The 17,988-nt window shown below is 40.8% G+C and overlaps 1 protein-coding gene across 4 annotated transcripts in view; it reads right to left on the bottom strand.

Annotated features, from left to right (window-relative positions):
- entpd1 (ectonucleoside triphosphate diphosphohydrolase 1) overlaps positions 1-16,625 on the bottom strand; it is a 28,189-nt gene extending 11,564 nt beyond the window's left edge. For 2 of the 4 annotated variants that reach the window (XM_037754023.1, XM_037754020.1), the window contains exons 1-7: positions 16,469-16,625; positions 5,812-5,939; positions 4,680-4,797; positions 2,373-2,523; positions 1,832-1,991; positions 874-1,077; positions 423-680 (exon numbers count right to left, since the gene is read on the bottom strand). In XM_037754023.1, coding sequence (XP_037609951.1) covers positions 423-680; positions 874-1,077; positions 1,832-1,991; positions 2,373-2,523; positions 4,680-4,797; positions 5,812-5,939; positions 16,469-16,484 — 1,035 coding nt within the window. In that variant the 5' untranslated portion in view covers positions 16,485-16,625. Of the gene's footprint in view, positions 1-422; positions 681-873; positions 1,078-1,831; positions 1,992-2,372; positions 2,524-4,679; positions 4,798-5,811; positions 5,940-6,971; positions 7,346-16,281; positions 16,305-16,468 lie in introns of those variants that run through there. The other 2 variants (XM_037754022.1, XM_037754021.1) reach the window with 2 other exon arrangements.
- Between the last annotated feature and the right edge of the window lie 1,363 nt (positions 16,626-17,988).

Genomic DNA, 17,988 nt, shown 5'->3' with positions numbered 1-17,988 from the left:
TGTTGTAGTGACCATAGCCTGTAGCGGTCAAGCACTTTGCATTGTGGGATACAGTAGGCGAGGTAGACTGGTCTGATGTATACTGGAGATTTTTTCCGAATCAGTATGACATCCCGGTATTTTTGACATACTGTAGATTTTGCTTTTGTTCGCATACTGCATACTACATGCTACATGCTCCATTTTGGCCAAATCAGTGCGTACTAGTATAGTATGCGGTTTTGAATACAGCCACTGTTTGTGGAAAGTTGAAGTTCAAGATGCTACGTGCAACACAAAGAAAATGCCATTCACCTTCATTATATTGGGGTGGTGGCAGGAATCTCAGACATACATGGAATAAAGCCAAAAAGTAGTAGATACCACTAGATATAAGTGAGAAAATGTATATTTTATTCGTAATGATAACTGCGTTACATTACCCCAAATGGCCCCTGCAAACGTGGCTGGAAGACCCCATTGAAAGAGCATTGGCTGTATTGGCAGTAAGTAAAGTTGAAGATCCTTCTTATGGTTTCCTGGCATTGTGTGAAGTTTCCTGTCCCAATGTGAGTGTATTTTTTAGGATGTCCTTCGGGTTTCAAGGGTGACACGCAGGGGCTATCATAGAGTTCGGAGAACTCCTTATCCACACTATAGCCAGGGTTGAAACAAGGATCCAATACTCTTACTGGACTGTCCTATGAGAGAGAGCAAGAGAGAAAGAGAGGTGTAAGAGACACAGAGAGGAAGCTAATTACATTTAAAGTCAGCATCATTGCACATTTCAGCATATCATGTCTCTCTTAAAGTTTATTAAATCTCAAATCATCTCAGATTAGATTAGATTTGAATAGACCATTAACGTCAATAGAGAAAAAAACAGAAATTTACTTTTGCCTGGTGTGCCACCGCCAGGCGTTGTGCTTGGTCTTTCCCGTAACACAGGAAGCTGTTTGTGTACAGGTTATAGTCATTTCCGTAGAGTCGGAAAGTCACGCCGTTGCTGGGTGACTCTGAACCGTCGAAATTATCAGATACAAAGCTAATCTGAGTGGAGGCCCCGCCAAGGTCAAGGGCGCCTGTGGTTGCCAAGCCCTGCAGCAGAGACAAAAAGGACATTGAAGTCAGTGCACAGCAGGAGCACACTGACTGATGCACACAGAGCACGTTTAATAGTGGACAAACTTGTATGGACATGTATGCGGAGACATGCGCGTAAGGACCAGTGCGCAACCTCCGGCTCTGAAAAGTGAAACCAATGCGGAAGCCCATAAACTTGCATTCTTTCTAATAGCCAGCAGGGGGCGACTCCTCTGGTTGCAAAAAGAAGTCTGATTGTATAGAAGTCTATGAGAAAATGAGCCTACTTCTCACTTGATTTATTACCTCAGTATACATTGTAAACATGAGTTTATGATCTCAATCTCTAGTTTCAAGTCTTCTTCAATACATCATGATGTTCATTTAGTAAATTATGGTCCCATTTAGAGTCAAATAGACCATAAAGCAGGGTACTTTGTGATTGACAGGTCGCTACCACGGCGTTGTCCGGTCTGGGAGTTGTCTGCGTTTTCGTCTTACAACTTTAACCCTTTCACAGTATGTTTTCAGTTCATGAGAGTTAATTATAACCTTTTCGGTTGCCTAAAAATGTCTTATTCAGCGTTCGGTTGTTCTTAGCTTCACCCTTTCGTGCCACTTCTGGTTGCAAAAAAGTTGGCGATGGCCAAAAACCAGGATGGCGACGACCAAAATGCCAAACTCGAGGCTTCAAAACAGCAGTCCACAAACCAATGGGTGACGTCACGGTGACTACGTCCACTTCTTATATACAGTCTATGGTACAGACCTGGCTGAGGCGGTCATCCAAGTAGTTGACCGTGACCCAGCCAAAGGCGCCCTCCTCCCCGCCGGTGAGTAGTCTCGCTCCCTGAAAGGAAAAGGGGGACTTTTGCAGGGTGTCCTCCACGGCCTGAAAGACCTTATTCGATGCCACGCTGTTCACCATACTGCACACACACAACACATTCATTAGATTGATTCAAATCCATAATTCAAATCAATATGGCAGCCCATAAATAATAGACTGTATCATATATAATGTATTTGACAGTAAAATATTGGCTCCTCTGGCAGTAAAGTTCATGTGGAGATAAATCACAAAACAGTTGTGTGGAAAAGACTACAGATAGAAGAGCTTCGACTGCCAGCGCCAACACGATTACAGAGTTAAGCCTTGGGATACACCTCTGTGTCAGCATGCAATGGCATGCGGCGTTTATTTCTGTAGATGTATGTTTTCAAAATCAGAAATGTTTTATGTATCCCCGGGGGAAATTGAGATGTTTTATGTCTGATTATGGGGATGTGTGTGCACACGTGTGCCGTACTTCAGCAGTCTCATTCCAGCAGTAGCCCCCAGATAAAGAGGGGTCTCGTGATGTCTTTTATCGGGCACCCGCCGCTTGGCCTCCTGCATGCATTCTCTCAGAGACTCCCCTGCCTTCTGTGGATCAGACGCATAGCTGGAGATACCTGGACCTGTGGGTTGAGCAAAATTTCAAGAGGTGTGTGAAGTCATTTAGCCTAAATTTTGCAACTATGGAGAAAAAAAGTTAAGACGTTATCAAGGTGTCGGCTTCCTGTAAGCATGCTTGATGTACCCTCCCTCAAGCAAGTATTTAATTAAATTGCTCTATTTGAGTTTCTCAGTTGGCAAATTTACAGCCAGGTGTATCCCTCATCAAATATCCAGCATAAATGTACGCATCCTCCCTTCTTGTGTTAACCTCTCAGGTAATGCAGCTGGGTTAAAGGATAGGCCAGGTGTTACTCTACGTTTGTCTGACTGTTCACAAAGACCGAAACCAGCAATGCTTTAGTTCACCTCCCAGTGCTTTCTGACTTCCGTACCCTGTCTTAAACCTTTTAAAAACAGCTAAAAATATATATTATTTTATTTAAAAAAAAAGGCTCAGTAAAACAGCTGGGTACTGTAGTTTTAAGAAAAACCTTTCTCAGAGAAGCGTGTTGATCCTATTGTCTGGGAATCTGCCGTCTGGTGCCTATATGAAAGCGCTCTACTCTGATAACCAGTATAAATTACATGAGAGGAAGGGAGGCTAGCACACACTGACAGCGCTTTGATAGAAAGCAGCAGTTAAATCAACTTACAGAGGAGAAGCTCACAGTGGGAGTCCGTTTGACACACCTTTTTATTATATGGTGTGTGTTCAAAAGTGCTTTAATAATTCAGCAAGATTTGGTTCCATAATAAGGTTGCCTTGAGGCGGAGGCACTTTGGATTTTCATGTTAGTTCCAGGACATAATGTACCTTGACTTTTACATATTCATCTATACATGCATACAACACAGGCACTGTAGGTAACACTATCTATGAATTGTTATGTGATAACTAATGGCTTTAATATTAATGATTAACCCTCTGAGACCCACAATAGACCCATTTTTGTCCTCTTTAGGGGGTGATAGCAGGTCAACGGTAGATAGGCACATAGAAGTGGTGTCTTTCATCTGAAAGCTGGGAATCGGTTTATTTCTGAATCAGAAATAAACATTAATTAAAGTATATGATGGCCACTCCCATGCTTATTTATGTCTCATAAATTGTTTCAGCAATTCTTGTGTTGATTTGTTACACAGGTTTGGTGCTAAATTTAACCACTTCAAAATTTTATAAAAATGATCAATATTCCCTCCAAAATAACACATTAAGACAACAAGACCTCGAAGAACACCATAGAAAAAGCCATGCGGAGATTTCTGCATTTTTTCGGTGATTGGATGGTACACTTCGGACACTTCTGTTCTGGAAACTGCTCAGAAAAAAACCCTTATTGTCAATCTAGCTAGGAAAGCCATCCATCCTCTGAATGCTCTAGGTCTCTAGTTTGTGGCTGTAACGTTTCATGAGGCTGTGATTATCCTAGAGGTCACCACAGGTCATTTTATACAGTGAGGTCAAGTTTAAAAAAAAATGTTCTCACTACAATGAAATGGCTGCTTTAGGGACTAACATCATCACACATGAATACAATTGGGCTCAGTGGATCCACAAGAGTTTAGTTCATAATGAAGGACCACCCAATGCATCTGGACCAAAATCTATTTATTAAGAACTCATTAACATTTACAACTACAGACTTGATGACGTATTAGAAAGTTAAACCCAATTTTTATTAGGCTTATCACAAGATGAGTAAGTCATTAGTAGAGCGTCATTGGGTTTCTCTTTCACTTTATAATAAGCATTCAGATATGCAGCCATAAATGTAAGTGAATCATTAATAAAGGGTTCCTGCAATATGATAATCCATCAAGTGTGGAGTTGTAAATGTTAATGAGTTTTTCATAAATAGTTTTTGGCTGCAAATGCCTTTCACAGAAGGTAAGCTAAAACGATAAGCTGATTAACCAAATCCATTATTTACAACTTATTTACCCATTATAAAGTGTTACAAATTGGTATCAACAACTTTTACACTATTTTCAAAGTTAAAGCTAAAGTTTTTTGTTCTAGTGCTGCATAATTAGTGCTCTAAGTGAAGTATATAAAAATGTTCATATAAGCTTATGATTACACTTTTTAAATATTTGCATTAATATGCATTAGTGGTCGCACTCGTGAATGTGAGGGGACAAGTGTGTGTATGTGACGGCATTGTGCAGCACATACCTTTGACTGTGCAGGAATGCGTCTGCTCAACTCTTCCAGTGTTGTTATCCTTCTCAGCTGGCCACTGATAGATATACAGAGATGTGTGGGAGGAGCCAGCGTCCATCACAATCCCATACTTGAGTGGAGACAGGAGGAGGAATTCGAGTTCAGTTAACTCTGGACGACTTCCATCCAGACACACAGTTTAAAGCTTCAGTAGGCAGAAAGTTTCATTGGGCAAAAAATCCATAATAACCTTTCAGCATATTGTAATTCAAGTGTTCTGAGAGAAAACTAGACTTCTACACCTCCTCATGGCTCTGTTTTCAGGCTTTAGAAAATCGATCCATTGACGGGAAATTTGGCCAATCAAAGGTCATTTCAGAGAGAGAGCGTTTCGTATTGGCTGTGCTCCGGCTGGTGGGCGGTGCTTGGTATTTCCTCAACAGATCTCAATCATTTTACAGCTAAACAGTACATTATGAGATGTTTCTGAAAACATTTGAGGTGAGAAATAGGCATTACAGTAACAAAATATTGATTCATATTTGATCAGCGCTGCCTAGTTTGACCATTTGATCGGAGTTTGCGAGTGATTGACAGCTGCTCAGAGACGGCAAGGCTCCAGCTCGGCTCTGATTGGTTGTTTTCCTCCGGTCTGTGAAATCTTGCAGATGCCATAAGGGGCACCGGAGGAAACAGAGGCACATGACTCATGCACTACTGTCAGGATATAAAAAATAATAAATGTTTTATAAAAAATAACTTTTTTTTTAATCATATTTGCTCCATTTCTACCCACTGCAGCTTTAAACCGAATGATTGTATTGCCCACAGAACTATATCAACAATATGTTTATATGTTCAAATAGAAAAATATCAGTTTAGTGCTGAAACTATAGTAAAACACTGTAATTAATAATAGCTGTGAGACTATTACTTGGCCTGCATTTGTGACAAAAAGGAATGGTGATTTGATATTATCAACATGCACTGGCCTTATTTGGTAGTGGATTTCTAGAACCAGTAGCACAGGTTGAGGTCATATTGTCAAGAGACCATATTTGGCTTGTGGACTTTGGACAGAGATCCCACTGTAATGCAGTGGGCTCCCACACAGACAACACTTTAGTAGTCTCCTCTACCATACCTTGTACTTTTGATGGACGGGCTTGTTCTGCAAAACTGCTACCGTCACCAAGGCAACAATCGCTATGACACCAATCACAGTGATGATGATGGTCACAGGCTTTTGCCAGGGGTTCTTCCCTTTCATCTCTGAGAGCGGGGGCGGAAAGACAGACAGACAGACAGGAAGGAGAAGCGAGAGGGATAGAAAGGGGAAGATGGGGACACATTGCAAAAGAGGAATGGTGTATTAGCCAATCTTGCATCCAGATGTTGATTGATGTCACAGCATGTGTGTGTCTTTGTATGTGTGAGCGAGATTCCGCCCGAGGGTTTGTCTTTTAATTGTGTTGTTTTGTAACCAAGGGCTACAGATGGATTTCTGAAGTGGTATGTCTGAAGTCATGCCAAGCTGTTCTAGGGGGTTGTTATTTCAGCCGCAGCACGTTTCGTAAGGGTATTCCACCAAAGTCCTTAAGTAATGCTGAAAGATCAACAAGATTTCCCGTTTAGAAAATGATTAAAAGGAAAACCAGTTATACAAAACATGAGGATACAATCAAAACAGGATGACCTATTGTGATTGAAGCTATAGCAATGAGTCACAGTTAGCCATCCATAATTAATCATTTCCACATCCTGTTTTAGGTATTATTTTAATCCTGAATATATTTGATCGCTGCGTCTGATGCTGCTTTGTTTGGTTCTCATTCCTTCCTAAGCACTCATTGAGTTTCCACTGTTTACTAATGGGATTTGAAACACACACACACATACACACAGATGGTATTGTAGATTATATGCGCTTATATATTCACAGTTTAGAAAGGGACAAAAAAAGGGTGTAACATATGATACCAACCTGAATTGTAAAGTACACACACTTGCGCACACATGGTTGTTTGCCAGCTTACTTACCCTGGTAATTACGAGGGTAGGTAAACTGGCAGACACTATGTAGGTGCACATGACAGCTGGCAAAGTACACACATTGTAGAAAGCGGCCCGACTAGAGTACACTACACATTTCATGAGGACATTGAAGCTTTTCTGCCGTGCTGCATCAGCAGGACGCGCAGCAGTGATAAACCTGACCTTTGTCTACTGTGTGAAAACACACCAAACTGAAACTTAAAGCACTAATAAAGCAGTGGCGAACAGACAGCGAAAGAGAGTACTTACCTCTGTTGTCTACTTCAATGAACTTACCACTGACAGGGGAGCGAGAGAGGCAGAGAGAGAAAGAGAGCAAGAGAGAGAGAGGGAGGGGTGAGAGGAAAAGAGAAAAGGAAATATGGGGAGGAGAGAATGAACAGAGGGAGGTAGCGGAGTGATAAGATGAGGAGAGGTTTTTCCGTTGTGGCCGGTCAGAGGATTAGAATAGAGCTGTGTGTGTTTGTGTTTTTCTGGTGGAGCGCCTCTGAAGCACCGAGTTTGGCATTTCCTCCCCAAGCCGGGGCAGCAAAGCTGGTCACTATGGAGACACAGCTAAAGTGCGTTTGTGCGTGTGTTCGTTGCACTCTTGTGTGCATGTGAACCCTCTTTATACGGGACTCTCTCTCTCTTTCTTTCTGTGAACTAATGAGAGTCACTCGCCCCAGCACTACTCTCTCTGTCCATTCTGTGGGATGTGTAGAAGGGAGGGGAAGTGGGGACTCCCTTGTTTAGCTGTTTTTATTACTGGCAGGCTGTGATGTCATCTCTGTGACGGATTGGAATCCCCTGCTTTTCTCTGGAGGCCCTGTGTGTGTGTGTGTGTGTGTGTGTCTATATGTGTGTGTGAAGAATAGGGGTTGCTGGTGTGTGCAGACCCAAAACATGACTTGCCTGCAAATTTGTTGATCCATTCACAGATCCATTCTGTTATTTCCCACTCTTGCCGCACACATGCAGACACACGAACACACTTGTTTAAACACGTGAATGACTGTCAAATTAGCTGACTTATCATTCCCTCACCTTCCTGTCTTTGAGAGACCTGAATGACTCAAAGCCTCCTACATTAAGGAAACACAGACGCGCACGCAGCCACCACAAAGTATCCTGTAATTGTTTGACCGTGTCATTTCACTGAGCAAACAACCAAAGTTCACAGCTGATATAACTTTTTAAAACATTACCCTGGGGCTGTCTAAACCAGGTATACAGTCTGCTAGTTGTTTAACCAGTTCACTGTCTATTCTGTAAATGAGCATGGTTTTGTCACCCAGCTGAAATCTTCTATCTTTAGTGGAAATTACAGTCAGACTGATCACTGAGCTGATTTATTAAAATGAACAAATTAAAATGTAATATTACTACAATAAAAGTAACAATAAAACATGTAAAGCACCACCACAGATTAAAATACAAGCACAAACTGGAAGTATGAAAGGAGAGAGAGACCTCTCCAAATATGGCTGCACAATTATGGCCAAAATGATAATCATGATTATTTTGATCAATATTGAGATGAGGATTATTTATTGATTGTAGAGACAAAATATTTGTATTGCACTTTAACATTTAATTCAACAGAGCGCTGCTGTCACTTTCACATTGTGCTACATTCCTGCTGATTTACAAATTGTTGCATCAAAATAAGACTTAAAATAAGGTTCTTCACCTGAATTCAGTGTTTTTTTTTGTTTTGCCCATCTGCTCTACAGTATATATCTCTTCTCTGGACTGCAGCTGCAACATCCAGGAACATTTTTCAAAGGCTGCCGCTGTAGGGTATGCACGCAGTGGCATGACGGCTCCCCAAAATTGAAGCCAGTTGGTGGCTTAGCTCAGGAAGCACTTGATTTAGATATTTAGCAGTTTGCAGATATTTAGAGTTTTCTATGAACGGAGCATTTTAAACGTCAGTATCGCAGTCGATCATGTTCATTTAATAGTGGGAAGCCAAAATCATGATTGCAATTAATATTCAATTAATTGTCTATCCCCTATCTCCAAATGCATGTGACTGGTCTTTAATGGTTTTAGACACAAATGTGACCCTCCACATGACTGACCCTCTGACACTTGGAATACAGCCATAGACCTAGAAAAATTCAAAAACTTGTAATGCCAGTCTTAAACTATGTTCACACTACAAGCGACAAAAGCTATATTGTCGTGGAGTTGCCGATGAACTGTTGCTCAAGTGCTTGCGGAAGTGGTCATGTTGTTAAATAGTACTGAGAACTGGCATTTTTATGCCTCTGCGCCAGCGACAGCCGTGGCCGGAGGCAATATGTTTTCGGGTTGTCCATTCTCGTGAATCTCAGGAATGCCTGGAGTGAATCTCTTCAAATTTGGCACAAATGTTCACTTGGACTTCAAGGACGAACTGATTAGATTTTGGAGATCAAAGGTCATGGTATCTGTGACCTCACGGCCCTCCCATTCTCGGAAACGCGATATGATATCTCAGGAATGCCTGGTAGGAATTTCTTCAGATTCTCAGATCTTTCAAACGTCCAGTTGGACGTCAAGGATGAACTGATTAGATTTTGGAGATTACATTTCCAGTCATGGATTTAAACTGCAACTTGACTGGTTGGCAGAGGCATTTTTTAGATGGAACAGGGTGAAACAAAAACATACGATTGGTTGTTGCTTAACCACGTCATTGGAGCTCTGAAAAAAGTTGAGACCAGCTCAACTTTATTTTGTAGCGCGTCATGCAGCGACAAGTTTCAGTTTGTAGCTTCATATCACTGGCTTCCCTTGAAAATGCCTTTTAGCCTGTTGCCGTGTTGCTCGTAGCGTAAACACGGCATTAAATCTCTTTAATGGATTTTGGTTGGCAGCTTGTCTTCAGATAACGGAACCAAATCTGGGCAAAGCTGAGGAAGTTTGGGTGGAGCTGTGTAAAGATAGAAAGAAACAACTAATACTAGTTCAAATTCTTTCAAATTCAGCGAGGAATGTTGCTTTCATTTGTCTTTAACAGTGCATGAGGAAAACATTCAGAATTATTCATTCTTCATTGAAAATTCAATTCTAAAGATATTCACACGGACAGCTACTATATTGAAGTAAACACTGAAGTCAACCATCAAAGGCTCATAGAGTGCTGATCTTCGTGGAGGTCAAAACACCAGCTCTGACTGCATGACTGTCCGTGTTACATCATATAGTACCGGCACGAATGTTGCTTCCCTGGAATAATGTGATTCATCAAATCTTTCGTCGAAGGTTGAATGCAGCCACAGTGAAGCAATAATGAAACCACATGTGAACGCCACATATGTTTACTTGTTTTACAACGTCATCACATGCCTTGATTTATATTGTCATTACTATAGCTGTTCATCTAGAGTGTGTGAGAACAGCTGCATTGTGTCTGCGGGTGAAGTAAACAACCAGCCTCGGCATTAATGAACGACTCCATTAATGACAGCTGGCGCCCATTAGAAAACCCCGGCTTTATTCTATAGAGCAAGTCAAAATCTGTGAGGGAAATGATTACAGTAGAGCTGTGAAGGTGCCTGAACCTCGCCCTTCCTCTCAGTCAAGTTTGAGAGGTGTTTAGCAAGAGATGAAACGTTTAGTTCCAGTCAAATTCTTTCCTTAATTCACTTCCAGATTAAAGTATGGAAAGATAAATGATGTGAAACCACTCACTGATGTGGATGCTGACAGCGACACATACAAACACATGGTCACAAACACGTTGAGGCAGAAAACAGGGCTTATCTGAGAGTCAAATTAGTTGAATGAGATCACCGATCAACTTCCTTAGAACATCAACACTGACTGGAACGCGGCTTGTTGGCAACACAAACACACAGATTTGTATGTTTGTACTGGTGAAGAATTTGATTGACTTAATGCATTCCTTAATTGCCACAACTACATGCCCCAACCCTTGGCCTATCCCAAACCTCCGTGCAGGACTGTGCTGCCTACTGGCTGCCAACAGCTAACGTTAACTAGCTCTCGTCCTGCCGATTTCAACACAGGAGGTGCCATTGATTAACATTATCAGGCGTCAGGCTCTTTATGCAATGAGTTTTGGGCGAAGGTAAATTATAACGTTATCATGATGTGTTCAAATGTAGTTTTTGGTGAGAAACTTGAATAAATCCAGTTGTTTGAAGGAGATGTTTTCACAGCAATATAAAATAGGCAATAGAGAGGGAATTATGACCTGTTTAACTTCCTAACAAAAAACAGTATGCAAATGATAATAAAGGAGTGTATGTGGAAGTACATGGGATTTATTGTTTTACTTTTATTTTTTAACCGTGGTATCAATTGGTATCAAGAATCGTGGAATTTCACTGGTATTGGTATCAATGTTGTTTCATAACGGGGTAATCAAAGCACAGAAGATCAAGTTTATTGTAGTTCAATATCAAATCCAGTTGTGGGTGATGTTGTATAGTATTGTATATCTAATCAGTTTGAAAGTAATGGCAGTATACACATTTAGAAAACATTGAGCCTGACTCTGCAGCCATCTCAGCCATTGAATTTCAGCAACAGGATTCCTCGGGGATAGCCTTTTTTTTCTGGTGGCACACTGGCGGAAGTGATGCAGTGTGGATGAATGAAAAAAATAAAGACTTAATTTCGGGCGGTAACACGTCACTTGACATAATAAATGTAATAATATTACAGATATCCTATTAGTTACGCTAATTTTACTTTATTACTGCTAAAAGTAATTTATTACTGTAACGCCCAACACCTGTGAGGATCAACCAAAGTGTCATCACTTTCCAAAACACATATAAGCATACGCGTTCGTACATGCAGTCTTGCACCACAGTTTTTCCATTGCAGACCCTTCTGTAAACACAAATGTAGTGTTAAGGTGAAGCGAGGATGATTCAAACTACGGCATGAGGAAAGACACTCCAGGGAACAGGACAGCGCAGAGAAATAGACGTGGAAAACATAACATCTGCTATCACTCAGTGTATCTCTTCAAGTCCTTTTTTACGACTTTGATGCAAACATTTGAAGGTTTTTAAGAAATTTCTAACAAGCTAAGTAAATATAAAAGCGTCAGTAGGTGCTTTAACTAACTTTTTCTTGTCAGGAAGCAGGAAGTTAAAAAAAAAAAAAAACACTGTGGAGGGAGACTCGAGATTTAACATTAACTCCTGTAGCCTGCAGTAGAAATGAGTGTTGTTTAGATGAGCAGCATTCAGATCATGCACCAACCAAAGTAATATTCAACAACTGTTTTACATTCTTCTTTCCTCAAGATGACCGTTGACTACATTCATTACCTAATCCCTAAAATGTGATTTAATCCTCATTGACTACCTAAGATTTAAGACCACACCAAATGACCTCATTTTGCAAAAAGAAGTCTAAAGTTCAAACTGTTTTTTATAAGTTTAAACAGTACAGTACAGGCCCTCACACACGCACCTATAAAGACTAAGATACACAGTTTAGAGGTTTGCCTAATATGCCATCCTCTCACACACACTATGGAGTTTATACTGGCAGTATGTTGAAGTTTTGTTAGGTCAGGACGCACTGTGTGATATAAGCGCCTCCACCCATGTTGATCCGAAACTACAGGCTCATAAATCTCCTGTGATAAAGAGATGCACCAGAGAAAGAGAGAGAGATAGGAACGTGTTTTGAATCAGCTGATACTGAGCGGGTTGTTACTTTACACTCAGCGATGAGTCAAAGGGTGGCACAGTCGGGGATTGACAGTGGTTTCATAATGACAGGAAGACGATAATGTTCCTGTGTGGCAGATCTTAAATTAGTTGTGCTCTGATGGTTATAGTCACAAGCCTGTGTGGTGGACTCATGTAGATGAACATTGTAGAGGTAATACATGTGTTACATAGGCGCTGTCACCACAACTAGCCTTTAAATCCTTGAAGTAAAATTAGCAATACCACAGTGAAAAAATACTTAATAACAAGGTAAAGTCTCGATATCGGCTGTAAAACGTTAAAAGTCTCCAAAGTTGAAATACTCATTGTTCCACATCAGGATTTCCATACTTTAAGCACAGTTTAAAGGCCTGTACACACCGGAGGACATGACGAGTAAATGACATATGCAGATGACAAATGCAAATGTGAAATACTCTCCTGCGGATATTGTATGTCTAGGGCTTTTATTGTGAAAGGTAAGAACTGAAGGAGTGCATCTGGTCTGTGCTGCCTTTGTCGAGGTTGAAAGGAGTAATAAAGTTTGACGTCTTGCAGTCGTGTTGTTGTACAATATAGTGTATGTTTTGAATATGTCCGTTCCCGCACAGCGTGATTGGTCGATGCCTTTTATTTGCAGTGTGAAAGCTTAGAAAAATCAACCAAATGTGTTGACGTGCAAATTAATCACACAAAAAAGAACCAGTGTGTAAAGACCTTGGAAGAAAAAGGATGAAAAGATGGGGCAACAAAATTAGAGATGGAATATTATATAGAAATGAGAATGAGAAATAAGAGGAAGCATCTCTGACCGCCACAGGGAAATGGTCTGTCCTTACTGGTGATTAGCCCATCTTGACCTCGCCTACAGGACAGACGGATTATGGGCTGGTCTACCCTGACCTTCAGCAGAGCAAAAAATAGCTATTGACGTTTCATTCTAAAGGATCTTGCTGAACATCCCTATTATATTAGTGATATTTTATAAGCAATGTTATACCTGAAACGGCAAAATAATTACTTTAGTAAATGTACCTCAGATTTGTACTTAATGTTTATTGAGTTGCTTACAGTAAATGCCCAAACAAGCATGCTCTAATGCACACAATCTATTTTTTACAATAAACGGAAGAAGCCAGCAATAATTTGAATCGAAAGCACTTAACAATGATGGATAGAAAGTGCAGACTGTATTTGATACGCTGAATTATTGTACTTAATTATGTACTTCCGAGTAAATGGGCCATAATATTTTCCTCCTTGGCTTAATACACATGCATATATACTCACAAAAATCCATTTAGTGCCTATTCTCCTCAAGGATTAACACATCCAGTGTTCCCACACACATCACACACCATTGTGCCTCTGAACACGGTGTCCTTGAGCTGTCACTGGGCTTCTTGCTTCAACTTTTTCCAATTAATCAGCAAAACTTTGGTTTGTCCTAAACGTTGGAGGAGACAACAACACTCAACAACGCTCTATAAATACATTCGTCCGGGCTGTTGTGAAACAGCGTCGTCTGCGTCTTCCAGTAATAAGGGAACCTCTGGCAGCGTCATATGATTTAGAAACGAGAGGAAGCATCTCTGACCGCCACAGGGAAGTGGTCTGTCCTTACTGGTGCTTAGCCCATCTTGACCTCGCTTACAGGACAGACTGACTATGAGCTGGTCAACCCTGACCTTCAGCAGAGCAAAAAATAGCTATTGCCGTTTCATTCTAAAGGATCTTGCTGAACATCCTTGGTTGGAGTGAAATAATAGCCACAAATTTCAGTTTATTCCCACTATGGTTACTTGATGTCACCTACAAAAGCTAAATTAGCTTATGTTCAGTGACTGATACCTTATCTACAAACATCTTGAACCCTATTAGGATATTGTGATATTAAAGGGATAAGTCACTCAAATTACAAAAAAAACAAAAACATTTTCTCACTTATTCTAGTGGTGTCTAGCCACGCAGGTGTCCACATTTTGAGATATTTCTGCCTTCACAATTCCAGAGTAAATAGTAAACTTCAGCACATAAAATTAAAAAAATATATACATGGCATTTCCTGTACATTTTTAAACAATAAAGCATACCTAAAAACCACTAGCAACTCTGTAAAGTAAATGTGATTTGTATTAAACGGAATAAATTCAGTGTCAACCTCCGGTTCTGAGAAGTGAAGCCAATGCAGAAGTGCCTTAAACTTGCATTCTTTCTAACAGCCTGCAGGGGGCAACTCCTCTGGTTGCAAAAAGAAGTCTGATTGTATAGAAGTCTATGAGAAAATGACCCTACTTCTCACTTGATTTATTACATCAGTAAACATTGTAAGCATAAGTTTATGGTCTCAGTTGTTAGTTTCAAGTGTTCTTCAATACAACATGATCATTTAGTAAATTATGGTCCCATTTAGAGTCAAATAGACCATAAAGCAGGGGATGCTTTAGGGCGTGGCTACCTTGTGATTGACAGGTCGATACCACGGCATTGTCCGGTCTTGGATTTGTTTTCGTCTTAAAACTTTCAGGTTCATGAAAATGATTTGTAACATTTTGATCACCTGAAAATGTCTTGGTCATCATTCGGTTGTACTTAGCTCCACCCTCTCGTGTCACTACTGGGAGCAAAAAAACGAGATGGCGACAACCTAAATGCCGAACTCAAGGCTTCAAAACCATACCCCACAAACCAGTGGGTGACATCTAGGTGATTACGTACACTTCTTATATACAGTCTATGCTTGGCATAGCCCACATTTTTTTCTGTAATTTGGTTGAACTGACCCTTGGATCTACATTGAGTGACAGGCATGTTATTTTGAAACTTGAGATAAGGCATCGCTCACCAAACATGAGCAAATGTGACCTTTTGAATACATTTTTTTGCATACCTAAATAATCTAAAACAAACCATATACTGTAGGTGCAAATGATATTGGGCTCAGTTGACATTAAAGGCTATTGTATAAAAAAACTAAATAAAACCCCCAAAGAAATCTCCATGTTTCTATGTTATTTCTGCTTCTACAACAATTAGTGGAGGTGAATGGAATTTCATTTAGCATCAAAAATGACTTCTAAAATATTTTGTAGTAAAAGGTATATCACCGTATCCGCACATTGTTTCTGGAAAGACACATTATTGATGACTTTTTAAAATGTACCGGTAGTTTAAAGCGAGAACCACAAATAGAATTCCATTCACCTGCATTGTACCTGAGCACATAAAGTCCAAACTATCTGCATGGATGTATAATTTTTTTTCTTTTTGTAATTTGGGTGAACTGACCCTTTAATCTATATGAGGAACCAGGTATATTATTGTGAAACTTCAGGTATCAGTCACCGGACTTATGCAAATGTGACCTTTGTATACAATTTTGAGATAGTTTCAACATCCTCGAATTCACGGGTGATGTTGGCAGTCTAAAACAAACAGGTGGAAATATTTGGCTCGCTTTGGGCTTGTCAACAAACAATAATTGGATCATACGTCAAAGATATTACCAAACTTTAACCAACCCTCATTAAATTAATCAGATAACGTTGCTCAATTAGCCTCAGTCACATGCACTCTGCCTGATAAACTATCATAAACCTCGCATGATCTTGAGAGTGCCTCTGTAAGTGTGCCACTGTTTATCTTCAGAAACACTATCACACGTACCCTAAACCTCTCACTGAATCCCTCATGCAAACACACACACACACACACACACACACACACACACACGCACACACACACACGCACACACACAGTCACCTGCTCATGCCATCCATACGCACACCCCGGCACATGCTATGGAAAAGTCACACACCTGCCCCACACTGCTACACAGCTGCTACATGCAATAAAGCAAGTCACACAGTTGGAGGAAAACACACACTCACCTGATACTTAACATTTAGTATACCGACTTCTGGTACATCCTGCCACTGAGAACACTGGGTGATAAGCATTGCCTGTTCTTGTGTGTGTGTGTGTGTGTGTGTGTGTGTGTGTGTGTGTGTGTGTGTGTGTGTGTGTGTGTGTGTGTGTGTGTGAGTGTATGTGTGCCAGTCATAGCAGTACACCTACCTCTTTGTGCAGGCATGGGTTCTTTCTCAGCAGCAACACAATGCTCTTTCTATTCTTTGCCCCTCTCTCTGTCTCCCCCTCTCTCTCTCACTCTTTCTCTCTTCCTCTCTGTGGTAACACAGCTCTCTGCTCAGTCTTAATGCTTTTCAGCACCTCCTTTCACATACACTCGCTTTATTAGGAGAAGCAGAGCTTCCCTCCTCCCTCCCCGCGCAGCCCACTCCCCTCCTTCCCAGGCGCCTTTAGCTTTGCCGTCTGTTTTACCCTTTCTCTTCCTCTCTCTCTCTCTACACCTTTGTCATTCTCTTTGCCGCTGTCACTCTTCCACTCAGTCTTTCCCCCACTTTCTGCATCTACCTCTTAATCTGTCTCACTGCCTTTAACTCTCCCGCTCTCCTCCACTGGTGTCTTTTTCATCATTTTCCTTCTGCCTCTGCTTCTCTTTGTCATTGTCTTGTAAAAGTGGGTCAAACATGAAAGCAGTGTTAGATGTGGATGGGAGCTGGAGCTCAAGCTGGAGGGATATTGAAAGAAAAGGCGGCGGGTGAACTTAGTCTCCTGCTTAAATCCTTGATACCCGGCACCCTCGTTTTTATAGATGTTATCTTAACTCTATTAAAAGAAATTGGCCTCTTAATGATTCCACTGAAGTCTATAACCTCAAATACAGAGCCTATAAAGTTAGCTCTAAGAGGCATTATGTAAGATCTCTTTCAGTTCAGGATGATAAAGAAACCTTGAGTCCAGGGCCATGGCATTGACACTGCTACCTGTTTGTTGTGTGTGCGCTTGTCACACACTTTTACCAAGGCTGAAATACAAAGCTCTGTCTGTTTTTGGTCCCATGGGGGGGTCCGATTCAAATTCCCTCACCAGGCTGCACTTTAACCACAACAATAAACCACCATTCCTCAGCACTGATACTATGAGGAGAAATCTGCAACCATCAGCAGAAAACAGTTAATATATGGGTGTGATCAGTATGCATAATGTGTATAGCGCAATCAGTACAAGTGGTATCGGGGGGGATGTTTTGTTTTTATGATGGGACCGCAGACGGAGGTATTATTTTGCTTGGAGCTCTCCCAGTATTTTCTGCAGTGATAGAAGCAAAACAGAAGATAATTATGACAGCACTAATCCTCACTTAATGATTTTCTAAATGACATGCCGAATATTTCCTTCAAGATGGCAATAATGTCCTATCGTTCAGCTTGAATCTGTAAACGCTCCATCAGTCTGTCACTAAATATGAAAATCATCATTAGTGATGGTAAATATCTATTTATTCAGTGCTGTGCACAGTGAGAGGGCATGGGGGGGGGGGTAACTGCCTCTGCTACTTATGCTCTGAATGCAAGAGTCTAAGTACCCCCACGTACCCTTCTAGTTGGTCCACGTGCCCCTCTGCTCGGTCCAAGTTGGGGCTGGGTGAGGATTTAATATGATGAATACATCGTCTTTCAATGGAATCGTATCATGCTGAAATCATATATCAGCATAATGTGATACACAATTAC

The sequence above is a fragment of the Sebastes umbrosus genome, chromosome 20, assembly GCF_015220745.1.
Source record: "Sebastes umbrosus isolate fSebUmb1 chromosome 20, fSebUmb1.pri, whole genome shotgun sequence".
Classification (NCBI taxonomy): domain Eukaryota; kingdom Metazoa; phylum Chordata; class Actinopteri; order Perciformes; family Sebastidae; genus Sebastes; species Sebastes umbrosus.
This window is presented reverse-complemented; position numbering and strand designations above follow the sequence as displayed.